The sequence below is a fragment of the Salmo trutta genome, chromosome 20 (genome assembly GCF_901001165.1).
Source record: "Salmo trutta chromosome 20, fSalTru1.1, whole genome shotgun sequence".
Classification (NCBI taxonomy): domain Eukaryota; kingdom Metazoa; phylum Chordata; class Actinopteri; order Salmoniformes; family Salmonidae; genus Salmo; species Salmo trutta.
In genome coordinates this window covers 17649951-17673005 of record NC_042976.1, presented here as the reverse complement: position 1 = coordinate 17673005, position 23055 = coordinate 17649951, and the positions used below count along the sequence as shown (strand labels likewise).

Genomic DNA, 23055 nt, shown 5'->3' with positions numbered 1-23055 from the left:
AGCTTTTCTAACTGCCTGTGTATCTTTGTTCCTAACTTCCCTGAAAAGTTGCATATCACGGGGGCTATTCGATGCTAGTGCAGAACGCCACAGGATGTTTTTGTGCTGGTCAAGGGCAGACAGGTCTGGAGTGAACCAAGGACTATATCTATTCCTAGTTAAAAAAAATTGGAGTGGGTTATGCTTATTTAAGATGGTGAGGAAAGCACTTTTAAAGAATAGCCAGGCATTGTCTACTGACGGGATGAGGTCAATGTCATTCCAGGATACCCCGGCCAGGTTGATTAGAAAGGCCTGCTCGCAGAAGTGTTTTAGGGAGCATTTGACAGTGATGAGGGGTGGTCGTTTGGTCACAGAACAATTACGGATGCAGGCATTGAGGCAGTGATCGTTGAGATCTTGATTGAAAACAGCAGAGGTGTATTTGGAGGGCGAGTTAGTTAGGATGACATCTATGAGGGTGCCCGTGTTTACGGATTTGGGGTTGTACCTGGTAGGTTCATTAATAATTTGTGTGCGATTGAGGGCATCAAGCTTAGCTTGTAGGATGGCCGGGGTGTTAAGCATGTCCCAGTTTAGGTCACCTAGTAGCACGAGCTCAGAAGATAGATGGGTGCTATCAATTCACATATGGTATCGAGGGCACAGCGCGAGGTCTATAGCAAGTGACAACAGTGAGAGACTTGTTTCTGGAAAGGTGAATTTTTAGAAGTAGAAGCTCGAATTGTTTGGGTACAGACTTGGCTTGTAATACAGAACTCTGCAGGCTATCTTTGCAGTAGATTGCAACACCGCCCCCTTTGGCAGTTCTATCTTGGCAGAAAATGTTATAGTTAGCGATGGAGATGTCAGGGTTTTTGGTGGTTTTCCTAAGCCAGGATTCAGACACGGCTAAGACATCCGGGTTGGCAGAGTGTGCTAAAGCAGTGAGTAAAACAAACTTAGGGAGTAGGCTTCTAATGTTAACATGCATGAAATCAAGGCTTTTACGGTTACAGAAGTCAACAAACGAGAGCACCTGGGGAGTGGGACTGGAGCTAGGCACTGCAGGACCTGGATTAACCTCCACATCACCAGAGGAACAGAGGAGAAGTAGGATAAGGGTACGGCTAAAGGCTATACGAACTGGCCGTCTAGCACGTTCGGAACAGAGAGTAAAAGGAGCAGGTTTCTGGGCACGATAGCATGGATTCAAGGCATAGTGTACAGACAAAAGTAAGGTAGGATGTGAGTACATTGGAGGTAAACCTAGGCATTGAGTAATGATGAGAGAGATATAGTCTCTAGAGACATTTAAACCGGGTGATGTCATCGCATATGTAGGAGGTGGAACAACATGGTTGGTTAAGGCATATTGAGTAGGGCTAGAGGCTCTACAGTGAAATTTGACAGTAATCACTAACCAGGACAGTAATGGATGAGGCATATTGATATTAGAGAGAAGCATGCGTAGGCAAGTGAACATATGGGTCCAGTAAGTGGTTGGGCTGACTGGGGACACGGTGATTCAGACAGTTAGCAGGCCGATGCTAACAACCTAACAGTTAGTAGGCCGGGGCTAAACAAGCTAGCAGTTAGCAGACCGGGGCAGGCAAGCTAGCAGTTAGCAGACCGGGGCAAGCAAGCTAGCAGTTAACAGACCGGAGCTAGCAAGTTAGCCTTTGGGGGACATCGCGATGGGGGTAAGTCTGTTTTTGCCTCTTCATGCGGTGACGTCGATAGACCAGTCGGGGAATTAGTAGGGTTCCAAGTAGCTCTAGGTAGCTAGTAGGCCGCGGTTATCAGAATGGGCCTTCAGCGGACGTCGCGCCTACAGGGCCTGTTGGAATCCTCTGGCATATTTTGTCGGTATTTCAGTCGTAGAGGATCGGCGGGGTTCCGTGCCCCATACCGGCAGTAGAAGGGGTCCGGATATTGTAGCCCAGGAGTGGGCTTCGGTGGTAGCACAGGAGCCCTGGCCAGGCTAGCTTCAGGCTAATTGGTGCTTGCTCCGGGATGGAAACGCTAGCCAGGAGTAGTCACCCGAGATTGTGTTTAGCTAGTTGCGAAGATCCAGATGAAAATGTTCAGAGTTTGCGGTAGGAATCCGGGGATATGGGGAGAAAAAAATAATAATAATAGGTCCGTTATGCTCTGGTTTGAGTCACGTTGTTCGAACTGGCGAGAGCTTTCCGAGCTACAGGTTAGCTGATGACCCGCTAGCAATGGTTTGCTGACTGATAGCTGGTAGGTAGTTAGCTGGCTAGCTTCAGTTGAGGGATTCCAGATCCGAAGTAAATAGAAATTCTTTAGAAAAAAAAATAACAGATCCATGCCACATTGGGTGAGGCGGGTTGCAGGAGGGTATTTATAAGTTGAGGTTTTGTAAAATATTTTCAAAAGATATGTGAAGAAAAAGATATATGCAAGGGACACGACAGGACAAAGACAAAGACGTCTGACTGCTACGCCATCTTGGATTCGGACCATCTTGGATTTGGACTCATCAGAATCATAACAGAAGTGACTGCAGTGGAAGTTTCTAAATAAAATGCAGTTATTTACTAATGACACTTTTGGACAAAATGGCAAGGTTAAGGTTACATTCTGAGGGTTTTATAACTCTCAGTTATCTCAACTGCCCAGTCTAATGACATTGCAACAGCTTTTTAAACACTGATCAGGCTCATAAGAGTAGTGTCTGACTGCAGTAAAAGTTCTGCAACAAAATGCAGTGCCTTTCAAGATCACGATCACAAATATTACAGGAAAACCAATTTACAAAGTAATGAACCAATATATCACCCTTTGCACAGCAGAAAATTATAGAATGAAGGACAGAGCACATGCTCTTACACACGCGTGTGCACACACATACACACATAAAAGAACTTCACAAGCCCACACTACACATCCTACACTAATTAGTTACTGTGCTCTTCAGCACTGACACCTATGAAAGGAAACCTATGAAAAGCATTTAAAATGAGTTGCTCAAATTGATTTTGCTATCCAATTTGCCTAAAGAAAAAAGCATTGTTTTAATTTGAAAAGCTGATTAAGAGAAGCAAACAAGTAGGCCAGAGATAACTGGAGCATTGAACTAGTTTGAGCTAGTTCCCCGCATAACTTACTTTAAATGAGTTAACTGAGTGAGGTAAATGAAAGCTAAAAAAGGTTGCCTTGTGTCTTTATCTGACTTTGGATACCCCTTATACACCCCATCGCTTCATCTCCCATCTCCACCTCTCCTCTCCTCTCCCATCCCTTCATGTCCCATCTCCTATCTCTACCTCTCCTCTCCCATCCCTTCATCTCCCATCTCCAACTCTCCTCTCCCATCTGTTCATCTCCCATCTCCACCTCTCATCTCCCATTCCTTCATCTCCCATCTCCAACTCTCATCTCCCATCTGCTCATCTCCCATCTCCACCTCTCCTCTCCCATCTGTTCATCTCCCATCTCCACCTCTCCTCTCCCATTCCTTCATCTCTCATCCCTTCATCTCCCATCTCCCATCTTTCATCTCTACCTCACCTCTCCCATCCAACTCTCATCTCCACCTCTCCTCTCCATCCAACTCCCATCTCCACCTCTCCTCTCCCATTCTTTCATCTCCCATCTCCATCTCTCCTCTCTCATTTTCATCTCCACCTGTCCTCTCTCATCCCTTCCTCTCTCATCCCTTCATCTCCCATCTCCAATCCACTTCTCCTCTCCCATTCCTTCATCTCCAATCCACCTCTCCTCTACCATTCCTTCATCTCCCATTTCCACTCCACCTCTCCTCTTCCATCTCTTCATCTCCCATCTACACTCCACTCCACCTCTCCTCTCCTTTGTCCCCTCTCCCCAAACTACATCCTAATCTACACCCCAGGGACTTCTTGCTCATCTCCCTGATCCCATAGAATAGCCTCAGAGTACAACCACTACAGTCTCTAATGCAGCTTCGACAGTCAGTTCACTCTTATGTGAACCTGAATGGGCTCACAAATCACCATATAGTTTGATCCACAAACACACTAACACACCCCTCGGCATGGCAAAACATGGTCTTGGTGTTTTTCTTTTTTTTGTGAGTTACTGTCGAACTTACAGACCGTGGCATGATTAATCGACTTCACCGTACAGTAAATCTCACACAAAAGGTTGCATTCAAAGCACTCTAGCACTGTTTCAGTAAATACATAGATGGACGCGTGCACTGGCCTGCAATGTATTATTGAGATGCAGGAAGTACAGTATACAGTGTATACTTCCTGTTAATTTTAAATATAATTTAATTTCAGATGTATCAAATGTATAACAGTGCATCCAGTCAAGAAATTTTATTCAATGTGTTTTTCTTGTCATGATTACAGAGAAATATGTAATTATTCCGGGTGATCATGTCGAATAAATTAATCTTACAGTCTTTGTAAGAGACACTGTGACAGCACATGAACATGTACCATAGGGAAGTAACAACTTATACAAAGGAAATAAATAATAGCTACAGTTGAATTCAACCATCCATATCTAATGTATCCCTCGATGAGTAGTGTGCAATTTCTTATTTTGTTTCATCTTCTATCTATGCCATGAAGAAGCAAATGTTTGTTATATGATGGTAAATATAGAGTGCAGTAAAGGCTTGTCAGTGTTTTTACTTCATCACCTCCCCCATAGATTTGGCAGTCGCACCAGATCAAGCAAATTCAGCGAGATCTATCCGTACATTTACATGTTCAAGAAAACTGGAGGCATTTTACTGTACATCTAGTGCTGAAAATATATGTTCAAGGTCTCTTACAAATTACGGTATTTTAATGCTGGTAAAAATATTCCAAAGGAAAGGGGATAGAGAAAGTTACAGGTATGTGGAAAGATCAGCTGCAGGAAAATATGTAAATTAGATAGATAGATAGATAGATAGATAGATAGATAGATAGATAGATAGATAGATAGATAGATAGATAGATAGATAGATAGATAGATAGATAGATAGATAGATAGATATCATAGTTTGAGGAGTCTGGTGTTGTCTGAAAAACAGAGGAAGCTCTGAATATGACAGGTTTCATGAAAGTCTGTATCATGAAATTGCATGTTACTAGTTACAAACTGAAGATGCTTGAGTCTGACAGCTCATGTTTACTAAAGGTTCTATAAGAGCATTATCCCAGAGCTGCAGTTTTATAATGATTCCATAGACCTTTAAATGCCTTCATAAAAATGTTGCTGCCAGTCTGTGTATATAAAGTGTTTTTTTGTATTATTTATGACAATAAATTACATATATGATAAGGCATTTCTTTGGGGGCCTAGTTATGTCTAGTGATGTTTGATATTGGAGCTCTGAGGCATGCATCAAAATCTCTAAGCAATATACTTCAAAGCAGTGTGCTGATGCCTGTATCACTTTATAAGAAGCATGTGATCAATGACGTCAGAAGTTTAGTTTCATCGAACAACCACCTGATTGGTTTGGAATTCGTTTGGTAGAAGACAAAAAGGCTATGTTGCGCACGCGAAACGGGGTATGGGACGTTATCTATAATAATTTGGCAGCTCTAAATTCTTTTGACCAGCAGGTGCCACTAATGTACACTGTGTTAATCAATGCCTCGATTAATGAACCTGTTTTCAAGACTATTGGAAAACCACAATGCTTCATAGAGCTTTGTTTCACCATCACTAATTATACCCTAACACAGGGTTAAGAATCTCCTGGTTTACAAGTCACATCAAGCCTGCAAGTCACATGCTGGCTTACAAAGTGACATGCAACTCCTATTGGAATCAAGCCAGAGTTAAGATATGCAACAAATGGCATTGTTAATCACCTGCATTCAGACTGACTGCCAGAGTAAGGCAACTTGAATACTGAAACTATGTCAGTCATTTAAACTGGAACAACCATCTCAGTAATGGGTGCAATACATCCAATAGATATAGGATTAGTTTCGAAAACTGTATGTTCTTTATTTTTGTGTAGCATAAAATGAATCAACCAAATAATGCACACGCAAAATAACAGACATGCTCGGAAATATTAGATATTGTTCTATGTAGAACCCTTCTTGCCTTCCAAAGAATCCTTCTTGTCTTCCAAAGAGTCATTCTTGCCTTCCATAGAATAATCAAATAACCCTTTCTTCCAAAAACAGTTCTTAAGACGTTAACGTTCTAGGTAGAACCCTTTGCCTTACAAAGAACCTGTTTATAAACCTTTTTTTCTGAGTATGTACAGTTGAAGTCGGAAGTTTACGTACACCTTAGCCAAATACATTTAAACTCAGTTTTTCACAGTTCCTGACATTTAATCAGAGTAAAAATTCCCTGTCTTAGGTCTTTATTTTAAGAATGTGAAATGTCAGAATAATAGTAGAGAGAAATATTTATTCCAGCTTTTATTTCTTTAATCACATTCCCAGTGGGTCAGAAGTTTACATACACTCAATTAGTATTTGGTAGCATTGCCTTAAATTGTTTAATCTAGGGTAGGGGGCAGTATTTTGACATCCGGATGAAAAGTGTGCCCGTAGTAAACTGCCTGCTACCCAGACCCAGAAGGTAGGATATGCATATTATTAGTGCATTTGGATAGAAAACACTCTAAACGTTCTAAAACTGTTTGAATGATGTCTGTGAGTATAACAGAACTCATATGGCAGGCAAAACCCTGAGAAAAATCCAACCAGGAAGTTGAAAATCTGAGGCTTGTAGTTTTTTAAATTAATTCTCTATTCAAACTACAGTGACTTGGGTGTCATTTTGCAGTTCCTAAGGCTTCCACTAGATGTCAACAGTCTTTAGAACATTGTTACAGGCTTCTACTGTGACCTGGAAGGGAATGAGATACATTTGTATCAGGTGTCTGGCTGAATGCCATTAGATATTTCATGCGCGTGGCTGTCAGCACAAGGTGCTTTCTTTTTCCTTTCTGAAGAAAAAAGATTTGTCCGGTTGGAATATAATCGAAGATGTATGATGAAAACATCCTAAAGATTGATGCTATACATCGTTTGACATGTTTCTACAAACTGTAGTATAACTTTTTGGACTTTTCGTCTCAACAAAATGCGCGAGCATGGCGCATCTGGATAACTCGTCTGAACACGCGAAAAAAACTGAGGTATTTGGATATTAATATGGACATTATCGAAACAAAATGAACATTTATTGTGAAACTGGGATTCCTGGGAGTGCATTCCGACGAAGATCATCAAAGGTAAGTGAATATTTATAACACTATTTCTGACTTTTCTTGACTCCAACATGGCGGCTTTCTATAATGGTGGTGCTGTTTTCTGAGCGCCGTACTCAGATTATTGCAAAGTGTGCTTTCTCCATTAAGCTTTTTTGACATCTGACACAGCAGTTGCATTAAGGAGAGGTGTATCTATAATTCTTTCAATAACTGTTCTATATTTTATCAACGTTTATGATGAGTATTTCTGTAAATTGATGTTCTCATTCACCGGAAGTTTTGGGAGGCAAAACATTTCTGAACATTACACGTCAATGTAAAATAGGGTTTTTGGATATAAATATGAACTTTATCGAGCAAAACATACATGTATTGTGTAACATGAAGTCCTATGAGTGCCATATGATGAAGATCATCAAAGTTAGTGATTCATTTTAGCTGTATTTCTGTTTTTTTGTGATGCCTCTCCTTGCTTGGAAAATGGCTGTGTGGTTTTTCTTGTTTGCGTGCTGTCCTAACATAATCTAATATTATGCTTTTGCCGTAAAGCCTTTTTGAAATCGGACACTGTGATTAGATTAAGGATAATTTTATCTTTAAAATGGTGTATAATAGTTCTATGTTTGAGAAATTTAAATTATGAGACTTTTGTTGTTTTGAATTTGGCGCTCTGCTATTTCACTGACTGTTGAATAGTGTGTCCCGCAGGTGGGACGCTAGCTACCCCAGAGAGGTTTTAACTTGGGTCAAATGTTTTCGGGTAGCCTTCCACAAGCTTCCCACAATAAGTTGGGTAAATTTTGACCCATTCCTCCTGACAGAGCTGGTGTAATTATAGGAATTGAGGTCAGGACTCTGTGATGGCCACTCCAATACCTTGACCTTGTTGTCCTTAATCCATTTTGCCACAACTTTGGAAGTATGCTTGGGGTCATTGTCCATTTGGAAGACCCATTTGCGACCAAGCTTTAACTTCCTGACTGATGTCTTGAGATGTTGACTCAATATATCCACATAACTTTCCTTCCTCATAATGCCATCTACTTTGTGAAGTGCACCAGTCCCTCCTGCAGCAAAGCACCCCCACAACATGCTGCCACCCCAGTGCTTCACGTTTGGGATGGTGTTCCTCGGCTTGCAAGCGTCCTCCTTTTTCCTCCAAACATAACGATGATCATTATGGCCAAACAGTTCTATTTTTGTTTCATCAGACCAGAGGACATTTCTCCAAAAAGTACGATCTTTGTCCCCATGTGCAGTTGCAAACCGTAGTCTGGCTTTTTTATGGCGGTTTTGGAGCAGTGGCTTCTTCCTTGCTGAGCGTCCTTTCAGGTTATGTCGATATAGGACTCGTTTTACTGTGGATATAGATACTTTTGTACCTGTTTCCTCCAGCATCTTCACAAGGTCATTTGCTGTTGTTCTGGGATTGATTTGCACTTTTCGCACCAAAGTATGTCCATCTCTAGGAGACAGAATGCTTCTTCTTCCTGAGCGGTATGACGGCCGCGTGGTCCCATGGTGTTTATACTTGCGTACTTTTGTTTGTACAGATGAACGTGGTACCTTCAGGCGTTTGGAAATTGCTCTCAACGATGAACCAGACTTGTGGAGGTCTACAATTGTTTTTCTGAGGTCTTGGCTGATTTCTTTAAATTTTCCCATGAAGTCAAGCAAAGAGGCACTGAGTTAGAAGGTGGGCCTTGAAATACATCCACAGGTGCACCTCCAATTGACTCAAATTATGTCAAATAGCCTATCAGAAGCTTCTAAAGCCATGACATCATTTTCTGGAATTTTCCAAGCTGTTTAAAGGCACAGTCAACTTAGTGTATGTAAACTTCTGACCCACTGGAATTGTGATACAGTGAATTATTATTGAAATAATCTGTCTGTAAACAATTGTTGAAAAATTACTTGTGTCATCCACAAAGTAGATGTCCTAACCAACTTGCCAAAACTATAGTTTGTTAACAAGACATTTGTGGAGTGGTTGAAAAACGAGTTTTAATGACTCCAACCTAAGTGTATGTAAACTTCCGACTTCAACTGTATCACTAACAGTGAGGTTTCACAGTAAAAGTCATGCAGTTTCAGTCGAAAAGACTGCCATTTCATCCTCAGGCACAAACTTGTTTGTTTGTTCTTGTTTACCATTGAGCTCAGTACAATTAGGGAGTGTTTCCATGGATAAGAGCCCTTGGCTCTGAGGCCAAACAGTGTTACTGAAGGCATAGACAGGGGATCATTAGTGTGTGGGACAGTCTCAGTTTGGCAATTACCTATGTACAAAGTTTAAACACCCTGGCTACTGAGAGGGCTCAGGCTTCTCCTCTGTCTCTCATCACCCTATTGACTCCCACACACACACACACACACACACACACACACACACACACACACACACACACACACACACACACACACACACACACACACACACACACACACACACACACACACACACACACACGCTCCGCCAGCCAGGCGGAGGCACCGCTCCAAATGTATGAGTCAACATCTCTCTGGCTTCGTCTCAAATGGCTCCCCACTCCCTTTATAGTGCGCTATTTTTGACCGGGGCCCATAGGCCTTTGGTCAAAAGTAGTACACTATATAGGAAATAGGGTGACATTTAGTACACACTCTCTGTTAAGTTGGGGCAGAGAAAAGGCCATTGGGGCTGCAGGGACTTTTAACATTGCTAAAAGGATACCCTTTGCAGTGGTTGAATGTGAAAATGAAAGATAGTGGTTTTGTCATTCTCTAGAGCCAGTGAATTGCTTTCAATGTAGCTTACAACATGATGGCATACATTCTATACTACAAAAGGCATGTAGTACACTCTAAGGAAAAATAAGTGCTATCTAGAACCTTAAAGGGTTCTTTGGCGGTCCCCAAAGGATAACGCTTTGAATAATCCTTTTTGGTTGCTGGTTGAACCCTTTTGGTTCCAGGTAGAAACCTTTCTACAGAGGGTTCTGCCTGGAACCAAAAAGGGTTCTCCAAAAAGGGTTTTCCTATGGGGACAGCCAAATAACTCTTTTGGAACCCTTTTTTTAAGAGTGTACAAACTATAATCGAAATGTGGTCAGTGGGAAAACTAAAGGTTTCTGCTTATGCAGACATGGCATGATAACTACTGTTGGAGTTCATTCTGTTTCAATTGAGTTGAGTTCTCCCACGGAGTATATTCTTTACGTGAGCTTAATATTTACCTTTTGCTACAGACAGACATTTTTCTCTTTTATTTTACCTTGGACTTACTTTAAGTCCCATGGAGATACAGTAACTTTTTTCCAATAGGAGACCGGCCATGACATTAGGTACCAGTTGGATCTCAGTCGGTAGAGAGGGACAAATGGAAGCATACCCAGGTTGATGTGGCTTGATTGAGATGTTCCAATTCAATCACTCTGTTTCCAGCATGGCCCCCAAGGTTGAGTAGGCTAAGCACTGTTGCTTAGGAACACTGCTAGATCATATCATAGTTGTCCGTTTACAAGTGGAGTTTCAGTAGATTTGTAAAAAGTAACCCTACACTCTTAGAAAAAATGTGTTATCTAGAACCTAAAAGGGTTATTCGGCTGTCTCCATAGCAGAACCCTTTGGTTTCAGATATAACCTTTTTTGATTCAATGTAGAACCCTTTCCACATGGGGTTCTACCTTAAACCCAAAAGGTTTCTACGTGGAACCAAAAAAGGTTATCCTATGGGGACAGCCAAAGAACTCTTTTGGAACCTTTTTTCTAATAGTGTACAGACATCCTACTGTGAACATGGGTTGATCTTTTAAATGTTCAGTCAAATAAACCTTGTATTTTTTCGAGGCTTATAACTTGATATTAACAGTAATCTTGCCACCATGTTGTTACAATAGTTATATGATTGGTATTCAAATGCAATTCAAATCTTTCCCCCTTCCCTCTGCCTCTCTTTCTCCCTCCCTCCATCCCTCCCCTCTGTCTCTCTTTCTCCTCCCTCTCTCTCTCTCCATTTTCTCCCTCCCCCCTCTCTCCCTCCAGCCTTCGCCTTGTGAGTGGTGTCGCTGCGAACCAAATAACGAGGTGCACTGTGTGGTCTCTGACTGTGCCGTCCCAGAGTGTGTCAACCCAGTCTACGAGCCAGAACAGTGCTGTCCCATCTGTAAAAACGGTAAGGGCACTTACTGTCGTGTGTTTCTGACACGAACGCACATACGTTTTACTGAAATACTTGATGTATATCAACCTTACGATTGCATTGCTAGTTGTTGTGTACATGTACGCTGGTAAGCCAGACTGACGCTGTGCTCACCATTGTTTCTCAAAACAGAATGATGAACATAGCTATTTGTCTGGTTAACCAGGCTGGTGTGTTTGTATATTTCTTGCTGATCTTGTGTTTTTATAGTGAGCACACTGGAGAGTTACATTTCTAAAGTAGTCATTACACATTCATTACACAAATAAACTTGAAACGTAACTGTTTGAACCTCAACCCACACACACACACAAACACACTACAGAATAATTACACTTTTATCACGTTGAAACCAACCAAACGATTATCTCTTTCTCTACTTCTATATTTTCATGAATCGAGTCTTCAGTCTCTTTAATCGAGGACGTGCATCTTTTATGTTTTACTGTATATTCAATTGTTATTTTGGGGGGTTGCCCGAGCGCTAATGAAGACACTACCAACTGCTTTAATTAAATACAACACACTAAGCAGAATTAACACATCAAATGTGTATGAGTCTCAGGCCCTGTATTACTGTAAAACTAGGCCCTCAAAACAAGGCTTAATGAAATATGTATGATATTTAGTGATGTTACGTTTGATACAGGAGCTCCAAGGCATGTGTCGAAATCGCTAAGCAGTGTACTTCGAAGCAGTGTGTCTATGTCTATCACTTTTTCAGAAGCACATGATCAATGACGTCTGAAGCTTTGTTTTGTCAAACAACCACCTGATTGGTTTGGTATTGGTTTGGTAGGAAACAAAAAGGCTACATTGCAAACGCGATATGGGGTGTGGGACGTCGTCTATAATAATTTGGCAGCTCTAAATTATTTTGACCAGCAGGGGCCACCAATGTACGCTGTGTTGATCAAAGCTTGAAGTAATGAACCTATTTTTGATGCAATTGGCTAGGAAACATCAATGCTTCAGGAAGCTCAGTTTTCCCATCACTAATGGTATTGTGTTAAATAATAAAACATTTTATTTATAACATATTCACTGAAGATCTCACATGGTGAAGACCATATGACCGAAAATGGATGAATACAACAACATTGTCTCTGTCACTAACAAATACAGTCATGGGTGGTAACTCTACTAAGTCCTGTGTTAATTTAACATGGTTCATGTGTATATATTGGTCCACAGACTCAACATTTTCAGTGTTTAATATATACATTTTTTTACACTGAATAATTTGCCGTGTAGCTTAGATTGTCCCATTGATTACAGGGCATCCAGATAGGGCATTTTGTTACCTGAGCCAAAAAGCCAATATGAGGGTATAGTCTTGCTGGTCAGACGTCATGATGATGATTTTGCCATTGTATAGGCTAACTCTCTCAAAGGAAAATGCAAAAGGGACTAAACTGACAGTTGATTAAACTAGCTCCACGTAAACAATGAAGAACAAACTAATGAAAGGCTTCTCACATGCAAGAGACAGGAAAGAACATTTCGGTGCATCCTTAAGGAAAAGGAATTCCACACAAGAGCTTTCACTTGGGATATGGGCTCATAGCAGTATATATAAAGAATAAACAAATGTCCCAATTTAGACTTCAATCAAATTCCTATGTTCACTAAAATGACTGTATCTTCGTTTGTAGCGCAGTTTGTCCTATATAGGCTAAGCTCTCTGACAGAGGGTACTGGAGCTGTAAGGTGTACAAGGAAGATGCTTGTACACACAGACATACACTCCCACAGGTGCGCGCGCGCGCACGCACACATTGGGCCTGCAGCTGGAGGAAGCACTAATCCACACAGACAGGATACAGTGACACCCTCGTGGTGGTGGCATTTCAGGGAGCCTGCCTGCCATCTCCAGCCCCATAGGGAACCAAAGTCAGCTCTGGCAAGATTCATCTCTGTTGTAGAGAGAGAGAGTGTGTGTGTGTGTGTGTGTGTGTGTGTGTGTGTGTGTGTGTGTGTGTGTGTGTGTGTGTGTGTGCGTGCGTGCGTGCGTGCGTGCGTGCGTGTGTGTGTGTGTGCGCGTGTGTGTGTGTGTGTGCACGCGTGTGTGCGTTTGATTTTGTGTGTGCATGTGTGTGCACCCACAAGCGTGCATGCATTGTGTGTGTGCAGGAGGAGTGTTTACTGTAATGCTCATTCCTAGTGTATGTCTGTGGGAGGATAGAGGATAGAGGAGAGATCCATTCTTGTAGCCTGTTCCAACCTGCAGGAGATATGCTTTTTCACTTCACCTGCTCTTGAGATGATAGGCAGAGCTTCATGCCTGGAAGCATTGAGCAGATAGTATGCATCCCAAATGACACCCTATTCCCTGGTGGACTATTTCTGACGACACTGTAAACATTTCCTGTGAAATTTACAGTAACTTACTGAAAGCAATTGGCCAGTAAGTTACTGTAATTTATTTTACAATACAGCTAATGTAATCCATTTTATGTTAATCCATTTTACAGTACCAAATTTACAGTATATTATTAGAATTACCCATGCAGCGACATTATATCCCAGCGTCGTTTGCAAGTTTTCATTTACACATTTAGTTGAGTATCTGGAGCATCAGCATTTGTGGGTTTGATTACTGGCTCAAAATGGCCAGAAACAAAGAACTTTCTTCTGAAACTCGTCAGTCTATTCTTGTTCTGAGGAATTAAGGCTATTCCATGTGAGAAATTGCTAAGAAACTGAAGATCTCGTACAAATCATCCAATCAGATTTTATTTGTCACATACACATGGTTAGCAGATGTTAATGCGAGTGTAGCGAAATGCTTGTGCTTCTAGTTCCGACAATGCAGTAATATCCAACGAGTAATCTAACCTAACAATTTCACAATTACCTTATACACACAAGTGTAAAGGAATGAATAAGAATATGTACATACATTTTATATATATATATATATATATATATATATATATATATATATATATATATATATATATATATATATGAATGTGTGATGCTATAGAACGGCATAGGCAAGATGCAGTGGATGGTATAGAGTACAGTGTATACATATGAGATGAGTAATGTAGGATATGTAAACATATAAAAGTGTCATTGTTTAAAGTGGCTAGTGATACATTACATCAAGATGGCAAGATGCAGTAGATAGTATAGAGTACAGTATATACATATGAGATGAGTAATGTAGGGTATGTAAACATTATATGAAGTGGCATTGTTTAAAGTGGCTAGTGCTACATTTATTAATACATTTTTTTCATTATTAAAGTGGCTGGAGTTGAGTCAGTATGTTGGCAGCAGCCTCTCAATGTTAGTGGTGGCTGTTTAACAGTCTGATTTTTTTTTTTCAGTCTCTCGGTCCCTGCTTTGATGCACCTGTACTTACCACAGCTTCTGGATGATAGCGGGGTGAACAGGCAGTGGCTCGGGTGGTTGTTGTCCTTGATGATCTTATTGGCCTTCCTGTGACATCGGGTGGTGTAGGTGTCCTGGAGGGCAGGTAGTTTGCCCCCGGTGATGCGTTGTGCAGACCTCACTACCCTCTGGAGAGCCTTACGGATATGGGCGGAGCAGTTGCCGTACCAGCCGGTGATACAGCCCGACAGGATGCTCTCGATTGTGCATCTGTAAAAGTTTGTGAGTGTTTTTGGTGACAAGCCGAATTTCTTCAGTTTCCTGAGGTTGAAGAGGCGCTGCTGCGCCTTCTTCACCACGCTGTCTGTGTGGTTGGACCATTTTAGTTTGTCCGTGATGTGTACACCGAGGAACTTAAAACTTTCTACCCTCTCCACTACTGTCCCATCGATGTGGATGGGGGGTGCTCCCTCTGCTGTTTCCTGAAGTCCACGATCATCTCCTTTGTTTTGTTGACGTTGAGTGTGAGGTTATTTTCCTGACACCACACTCCAAGGGCCCTCACCTCCTCCCTGTAGGCCGTCTCGTCGTTGTTGGTAATCAAGCCTACCACGCTGTGTACTACTCCCTTCACAGAACAGCGCAAACTGGCTCTAAACAGAATAGAAAGAGGAGTGGGGGGCCCGGGTGCACAACTGAGCAAGAGGACAAGTACATTAGAGTGTCTAGTTTGAGAAACAGACGCCTCACAAGTCCTCAACTGGTAGCTTCATTAAATAGTACACGCAAAACACCAGTCTCATCGTCAACAGTGAAGAGGCAACTCCGGGATGCCAGCCTTCTAGGCAGAGTTGCAAAGAAAAACCCATATCTCAGACTGGCCAATAAAAAGAAAAGATTAAGATGGGCAAAAGAACACAGACACTGGAGAGAGATATGGCTTTTTCTTTGCAACTCTGACACTTACAAGCCATACCTTAAAATATGTTAATAAGTCAGAGACTCTTTCCCTGCCCACACAATTTTCCCAAAATGCACCATAATTAATACAGTAAAACACATTTATGTTATTTTGCTCTGCATTTCACAGTGTTTTACTGTTGAAATAACGGTGTACTGTAAAATAAATGTACAGTATTTTACTGTGCATCGTACGGTAATTTACTATATTCAGTTTACACAGTATCCTACTGTTGATTAATACAGTATATTACTAATAAAATGACAAAAACGGCTAACATTGCAGGGCCCATCGGGTGACATATGGGACACTCACATTGCATCAGCAGACACATACTTTGACTAAAGTACTCTGACTTGTAGAGGGCTTCATCAGGCTTTCTTCAAGGTTTCCTTAGGCATATTAAGCTGAGAATCCCTAAGGACTATGCAAATGTAGCTATGTTTTGCCTTGAACAACCTAGCTCTATCCTAAAGGGATATAAATTAACTTATGAATTTGATTTAAATATGAATTTACTTTATGTAAGATACATTTAAATTATTCACAAGTAAATGTAGCTTACATAAAGTTATTTTACAGTTTTGCAGGGAAAATACACATGGGAACTAGTCTTTTCAGCGTCTATCTATTCCTTTTCATCTGACCTGTCAGTCACTGTATTCCTGATCGACAGTCATGTGACAACACAGAGACACAGGTAACATGTATCCCTGTTGACAGTACTAACAGACAAGCACTGGCTTTGAATGGAGCAATGTCCCAAGGTCTCAGAGCCTTGTCTTTTCCATAATCTGCAGTGACAGGCAGTAGTGACAGGCAGTGGTGACAGGCAGTGGATACTGTGTCCTTGCATGTGACTGCATCCCAAATGGCACCGTATTCTCTTTACAGTGCCGTTATCGGGAGCTCAATAGGGCGACGCACAATTGGCCCAGCGTAGTCCGGGTTAGGGGGCGGTTTGGCCAGGGAGGGCTTTACTCGGCTCATCGCGCTCTAGCGAATCCTTGTGGCAGTTGAATTGTGTTTCCTCTGACACATTGGAGTGGCTGGCATCTCAGTTAAGCGGGCTGGTGTTAAGAAGTGCGGTTTGGCGGGTCATGTTTCGGAGGACGCATGACTCGGTCGTCAGTTGAATGGTGTTTCCTCCGACACATTGGAGTGGCTGGCGTCTGGGTTAAGTGGGCGGGTGTTAAGAAGTGCGGTTTGGCGGGTCATGTTTCGGAGGACGCATGACTCGACCTTCGCCTCCCGAGCCCGTTGGGGAGTTGCAGTGATGAGACAAGATCGAAATTGGGGAGAAAGGGTACTGCACTGCAAAGGGAATAGGGTGCCATTTGGGACCCATATTGTGCCTTCCTCCTGATGTGACTCAGAAGTGCCATTTCCCATCGTAAACACCCACGCTTGGCAGGGCTGCTTGATGCCCACTTCTCTTATCAACCTCTGCCCAGTTTGTCTATGACTTGTGCCAGCTGTACTGAAGGTGGGTGGTGGATCAATGAGAATTAGGACTTGGCATCAGGCCGCTCACGATGTCTCCATTGAGGTACAGGTTGATTGATGGGCATTTATCATATCTTAGTAGACTACTTAGAGGAGAATCGACCCGGGCACGGAAGAGAGGGGTATGGGTAGCCTAAGGTGCCGGAAGGAGGTAGTGCTAGGCTAGATAGTGTTTGATGTATTATACAGTATATTTGATACCATTAGATCTGTTTGGTCCATCAGACACGGGTTCTGATTTGGTTCAGAGCAGTCTTGCACTGCTACACTACCAAGTCGAGTGTGTTCACTCAGCTATTACGCAAGAAATCCGGAAACCGAAGTTTGTTCCAGAGCAGCTGAAGGGTGTTTCCAAATGCCTGGGTATCTGTTAAAACACTAAACTCCTGGATGGAGTCAGTAGTATACTTTGAGTAAGAGACAGTATTGCAGATCATTGAGGACTGCTTACAGTAGGCCTTGAGACAAGCTATTTTAATGCATTCAAAATCAGAAAGAGAAAACTGATAGTGATTGCATATTTTAGATTCTGCTGGGTTATATTCCCCATGTGGGGATGTGGACAGTGTCTTATTATTATGAGGTGTAGCTAGTGGTCTATTATTACTATAGTTAGAGATGTTTTTACATATGATTATTCCTGACATGTATTTCCCCTATGTGGGTTAAACAGACAAGGTTGAGTTAAATAAGCGTCTGAAATGGCACCCTATTCCCTACATAGTTTTGACTACAATCCTAAAGAAAATATGTACTTTTACTCCCATACATTTTCTCTGACAGATTCATGCGCAGAGCGTGGCAGGTGTTTATTTCGCCTTCGTAGAAGACAGGAATCGTGGTCACAGGCAGGCAATGGTCATACACAGGTAGGCAAACAGGCAGGTGAATCAAAACTAGCGCTGAAGGCTATAACTGGTTCTCACAAACGAGCTAGAAAAAGGCTTAGGAGTCAAAACGAACCATACTTCACAAAGGCACAACCAGAATGAACTGAACTAAATAAGGAGCTGATGAGACCAGGTGAGTAACTAACACAGGACAAATCAATGAACAAAAATGAAAGACAGAGCTACGTTCAAGAACACAACGAAACAGAACACAAGGTTGACTAAGAAAATAAATACAGAACCTTACAACCGTGTTGTCATCCCTAATGCCTCTGATCTGAAGCACTTACTAAACACAAGTACTGTGTTTGTAAATTATGTCTGAGTGTTGGAGTGGGCCCCTGTCAGTCCGTAAATAAAATAAACACAAGAAAATCATGCCGTCTGATTTTCTTAATATAAATCAAATGTTATTTGTCACATGTTTCATAAACAACAGGTGTAGACTAACAGTGAAATGCTTACTTACGGGCCCTTCACAACAATCCAGAGAGGAACATTTTTAGAAATGTAAAAATAACCAAGCAGTGATGCAGCCAGTCAAGATGCTCTCAATGGTGCAGCTGTAGAACTTTTTGAGGATCTGAGGGCCCATGCCAAATCTTTTCAGCCTCCTGAGGGGGAAGAGGTGTTGTCGTGCCCTTTTCACAACTTGCTGATGTGTGTGAACCATGATAGTTCGTTAGTGATGTGGACACAGAGGAACTTGAAGCTCTCGACCTGTTCCACAACAGCCCTGTTGATGTGGATTGGGGCGTGTTCGACCCGCATTTCCTGTAATCCACAATCAGCTCCTTTGTCTTGCTGACGTTGAGGGAGGGGATGTTGTCTTGGTACCACACTGCCAGGTCTCTGACCCGACTCATTCCACAGAGGGCCACAGGTGTCAAACTCGTTCCACGGAGGGCCAAGTGTCTGCTGGTTTTTGTACATTATTGATGAATTAAGGTCACTAATTACTAAGGAACTCCCCTCAGCTGGTTGTCCAGGGCTTAATTGAAAGAGAAAACCAAAAACATGCAGACACTAGGCCCTCCGTGGAATGAGTTTGACACCCCTGCTGTAGGCTGTCTTATCATCGTCGGTGATCAGTCCTACCACCGTTGTGTCATTAGCAAACTTAATGATCTTGTTGGAGTTGTGCAGGGCCGCGCAGTCGTGGGTGAACAGGGAGCACAGGAGGGGACTAAGCACGCACCACTAAGGGGCCCCTACTGTATGTTGAGGGTCAGCATGGAAGATGTGTTGTTGCCTACTCTCATCACCTGGGGACGAACCGTCACCAAGTCCAGGATCCAGTTACAGCGGGAGGTGTTTAATCCCAGGGTCCTTAGCTTAGTGATGAGCTTGGAGGGCACAATGGTGTTGAACACTGAGCTGTAGTCAATGAACAGCATTCTCGCATAGGTGTTCCTTTTGTCCAGGTGGGAAAGGGCAGTGTAGAATGCAATATAGATTGCGTCATCTGTGAATATTTTGGGGCGGTATGCAAATTGGAGTGGGTCCAGGGTGTCTGATGATGGTGTTGATGTGAGCCATGACCAACCTTTCAAAGCATTTCATGGCTACAGATATTAGTGCTACGATGCGGTAGTCAGTTAGACAGGTTACCTTGGCATTCATAGGCACAGGGACTATGGTGGTCTGCTTGAAACATTTAGGTATTACAGACTGGGTCAGGGAGAGGTTGAAAATGTCAGTGAAGACACTTACCAGCTGGTCAACGTATGCTCTCAGTACGCTTTATGGTAATCCGCCTTGTGAATGTTAACCTATTTAAAAGGTCTTACTCACATCGGCTATGGAGAGCGTGATCACACAGTCGTCCAGAACAGCTGATGCTCTCATGCATAGATCAGTGTTGCTAGACTCGAAGAGCGCATAGAAGGTATTTATCTTGTTTGGTAGGCTTGCGTCACTGGAAAGCTCGTGGCTGGTTTTCCCTTTGTAATTTGTGATAGTTTGCAAACCTGCCACATTCTACAAGCATCAGAGCTGGTGTAGTAGGATTCATTATTGATCCTGTATTGACGCTTTGCCTGTTTGATGTAGAGCATTTACTTTGACTTTTTACTGATGTATAATTTAGGCCCTGCAATAGACTTGTGTCCTGTCCAGGCGGTGTACTTGTACAGCAAGCTACCTCACACTTCAAAAACAGGAGATAGGCTCCTGCCCTATAGGCCATTCCAGTTCAGACAAGGCTAGCTACTTACTTTACATTACTTTTGAATCAAGATCATATGCAGCCAGGGAGCAGGGACACAATCTTGACATGATTATCTTTTCCAAAGAAATTAAATAGGCTGCTAGGCTTTCCTAATCTCAGCACCCAGAACCAAATCGCACGTGCATGCTAGGAAACATTCATTGTTAAGTCTTGTAGGAAGATAATGTAATACATTATAACATTATTCAAAGCGACTTACTGTCATGTGTGCATTTTACGTATGGGTGGTCATGGGAATCGAACCCTCTATCTTGCCCGTTGCTAGCGCAATGATCTACCAAATAAACTTCCACAGAGGCTGAGGAGGCCTTTCCATGCAGATTAGGAATCTAGGAGTGACTTTCTCTTTCTCTCTCTCTCTCTCTGTGTGTCGGTGTGCATTTGTTTTGTGTGTGCGGGAGTACATGTGTACATGTGTGCATTTGCGTGTGTGTTTGTACTCCAGCCCTCTCTGTGCTGTCAAGCCCTCTCCTTCCTCTTCTCTCCTCCTCTCTGCTTGCGGCACATTGGAATGCAAAGCGTTCTATGTCGAGGGAGAGCCAGGCTAAGAAAAGCGCTTTAATGTTGCAAAAACAAGCCCATCTGTGCATGCCCGTGAAAGGATCTGTGTGTCTGTTCTGACTTCGAAACTCCCCAAGCAGGCATCACTCTGCCATCCTCTTCTTACAGAGCCTCCCGAGAAAACTACCACCACACTCATTTCTCCTTCTCTCTCCCCTCCCTCCTTCCCTCTCTGTCACTCTCCTTCTTTCTCTCTATCTCTCTTCACTCTCTTCCTCTACTCCCATGAGGCAGGTCCAAATTGCTTTGCCGGAACGACGATCATCCCAGCCGGCATTGAAGTGAAGGTGGATGACTGCACCATTTGCCGCTGTCACAATGGGGACTGGTGGAAGCCAGCACAGTGCCTGCGCCGGGAGTGCCTCAACAGCCAGACGTTGTCATAGAAACCCCGGTGGGGACGATGTCGGTGATGTGCAGCCAGGGAGCGGTCCTACCTGCTGCAAAGGCAAACAAACAAACAAAACGCTCATCTTGTATGATTGATATGATGGACAGGAGAGGAGCACAATTCCTTGGCAACATTGACTAGGAGACTGCATAACAAGCTGAAATGAAAAGCTCTCATACACAGTACCTACACACCACCACTACCACAACTTTAACCACAGAGGAGCGGAGAGAGCAGGAGGAACTTTTCTTGAGACTATTTTTTCGTCTTCTGTTTTGACTGTCTATTTATATTTTCTGATAACTACTTATTGCTTATGCTGCTTATAAACATAATGTTTCTATATTTCATGAAGTCATTTCCACCTAACCATTAGCACTGTTAAACATGGTCAGTAGTGTTCTGTCATCTGCTTGCTGTAGCTCTCTCTCTCTTTGAGATGTCTTCACCACACCGCTTCGCTATGGGAAATACAATGGTCACCTAAAAATATCACTCACAGCTGTTGGCTTCTCACTAAATGTACAATCCTTCTATGAGTCAACAGCCAGAGTTCACTCCTGGTGTTGGGGTCAATGAAATTAATTATTGACATAAAATGTCAGCATTCTGATGTGCTGTTAGTTACACTCATCTGGGCTGACAAAAGATGCATGGCCACAAACAATCCCCTCAGTTACTGTTTTTACTACACACAATATTCTTGATGAGACTGTCTTCGAGGTGCTCTTCTCTGCATGGAGAGATTGGAGGCCAGTTTTATCTAATATACAGTACCAGTCAAAAGTTTGGACACATCTACTCAATCAAGGGTTTTTCTTTATTTTGATTATTTTCTACATTGTAAAATAATAGTAAAGACATCAAAAATATGAAATAACACATGGAATCATGTAGTAATGAAAAAAGTGTTAAACTAATCAAAATTTATTTTAGATTTTAGATTCTTCAAAGTAGACACCCTTTGCCTTGATGACATCTTTGCACACTCTTGGCATTCTCTCAACCAGCTTCACCTGGAATGCTTTTCTTGAAGAAGTTCCCACATATGCTGAGCACTTGTTTGTTTCTTTTCCTTCACTCTGCAGTCCAACTCATCCCCAACCAACTCAATTTTGTTGAGGCCAGGTGGTTGTGGAGGCCAGGTCATCTGATGCAGCACTCCCTCACTCTCCTTCTTGGTCAAATAGCCCTTACAAAGCCTGCAGAGGTAACTGGGTCTTCCTTTCCTGTGGCAGTCCTCATGACAGCCAGTTTCATCATACCGCTTGATGGTTTTTGCGATGGCACTTGAAGAAACGTTCAAAATTTTAAAAATTGACTGGTCTTCATGTCTTAAAGTAATGACGGACTGTCGTTTCTCTTTGCTTATTTGAGCTACCGTATTCTTGCCATAATATGGACTTGGTCTTGGAAATTAATTCCACAAATTAACTTTTAACAAGGCACACCTGTTAATTGAAATGCATTCCAGGTGACTACCTCATGAAGCTGGTTGAGAGAATGCCAAGCGTGTGCAAAGGTGTCATCAAGGCAAAGGGTGGCTACTTAGAATAATCTCAAATATAAAATATATATTGATTTGTTTAACCTCTATGGGGGGGGGCACTATTTTCACCTCCGGATGAAAAGCTTGCCCAAAGTAAACTGCCTGTTACTCAGGCCCAGAAGCTAGGATATGTATATTCTTGGCATCATTTGAAAGGAAACATGCTGAATTTTGTGGAAATGTGAATTGAATGTAGGAGAATATAACACAATAGATCTGGTAGAAGATAATACAAGAAAAAAACATACGTTTTCTGTTTTTTATTGTT

At 42.3% G+C, this 23055-nt stretch overlaps 1 protein-coding gene across 2 annotated transcripts in view; it reads left to right on the top strand.

Annotated features, from left to right (window-relative positions):
* Positions 1 to 21733, top strand: part of LOC115155634 (von Willebrand factor C domain-containing protein 2-like) — a 42742-nt gene extending 21009 nt beyond the window's left edge. For both annotated transcript variants that reach the window (XM_029702443.1, XM_029702442.1), the window contains 2 exons: positions 11201 to 11330; positions 21082 to 21733. In XM_029702443.1, coding sequence (XP_029558303.1) covers positions 11201 to 11330; positions 21082 to 21233 — 282 coding nt within the window. In that variant the 3' untranslated portion in view covers positions 21234 to 21733. The remainder of the gene's footprint in view (positions 1 to 11200; positions 11331 to 21081) is intronic.
* Positions 21734 to 23055: the final 1322 nt, after the last annotated feature.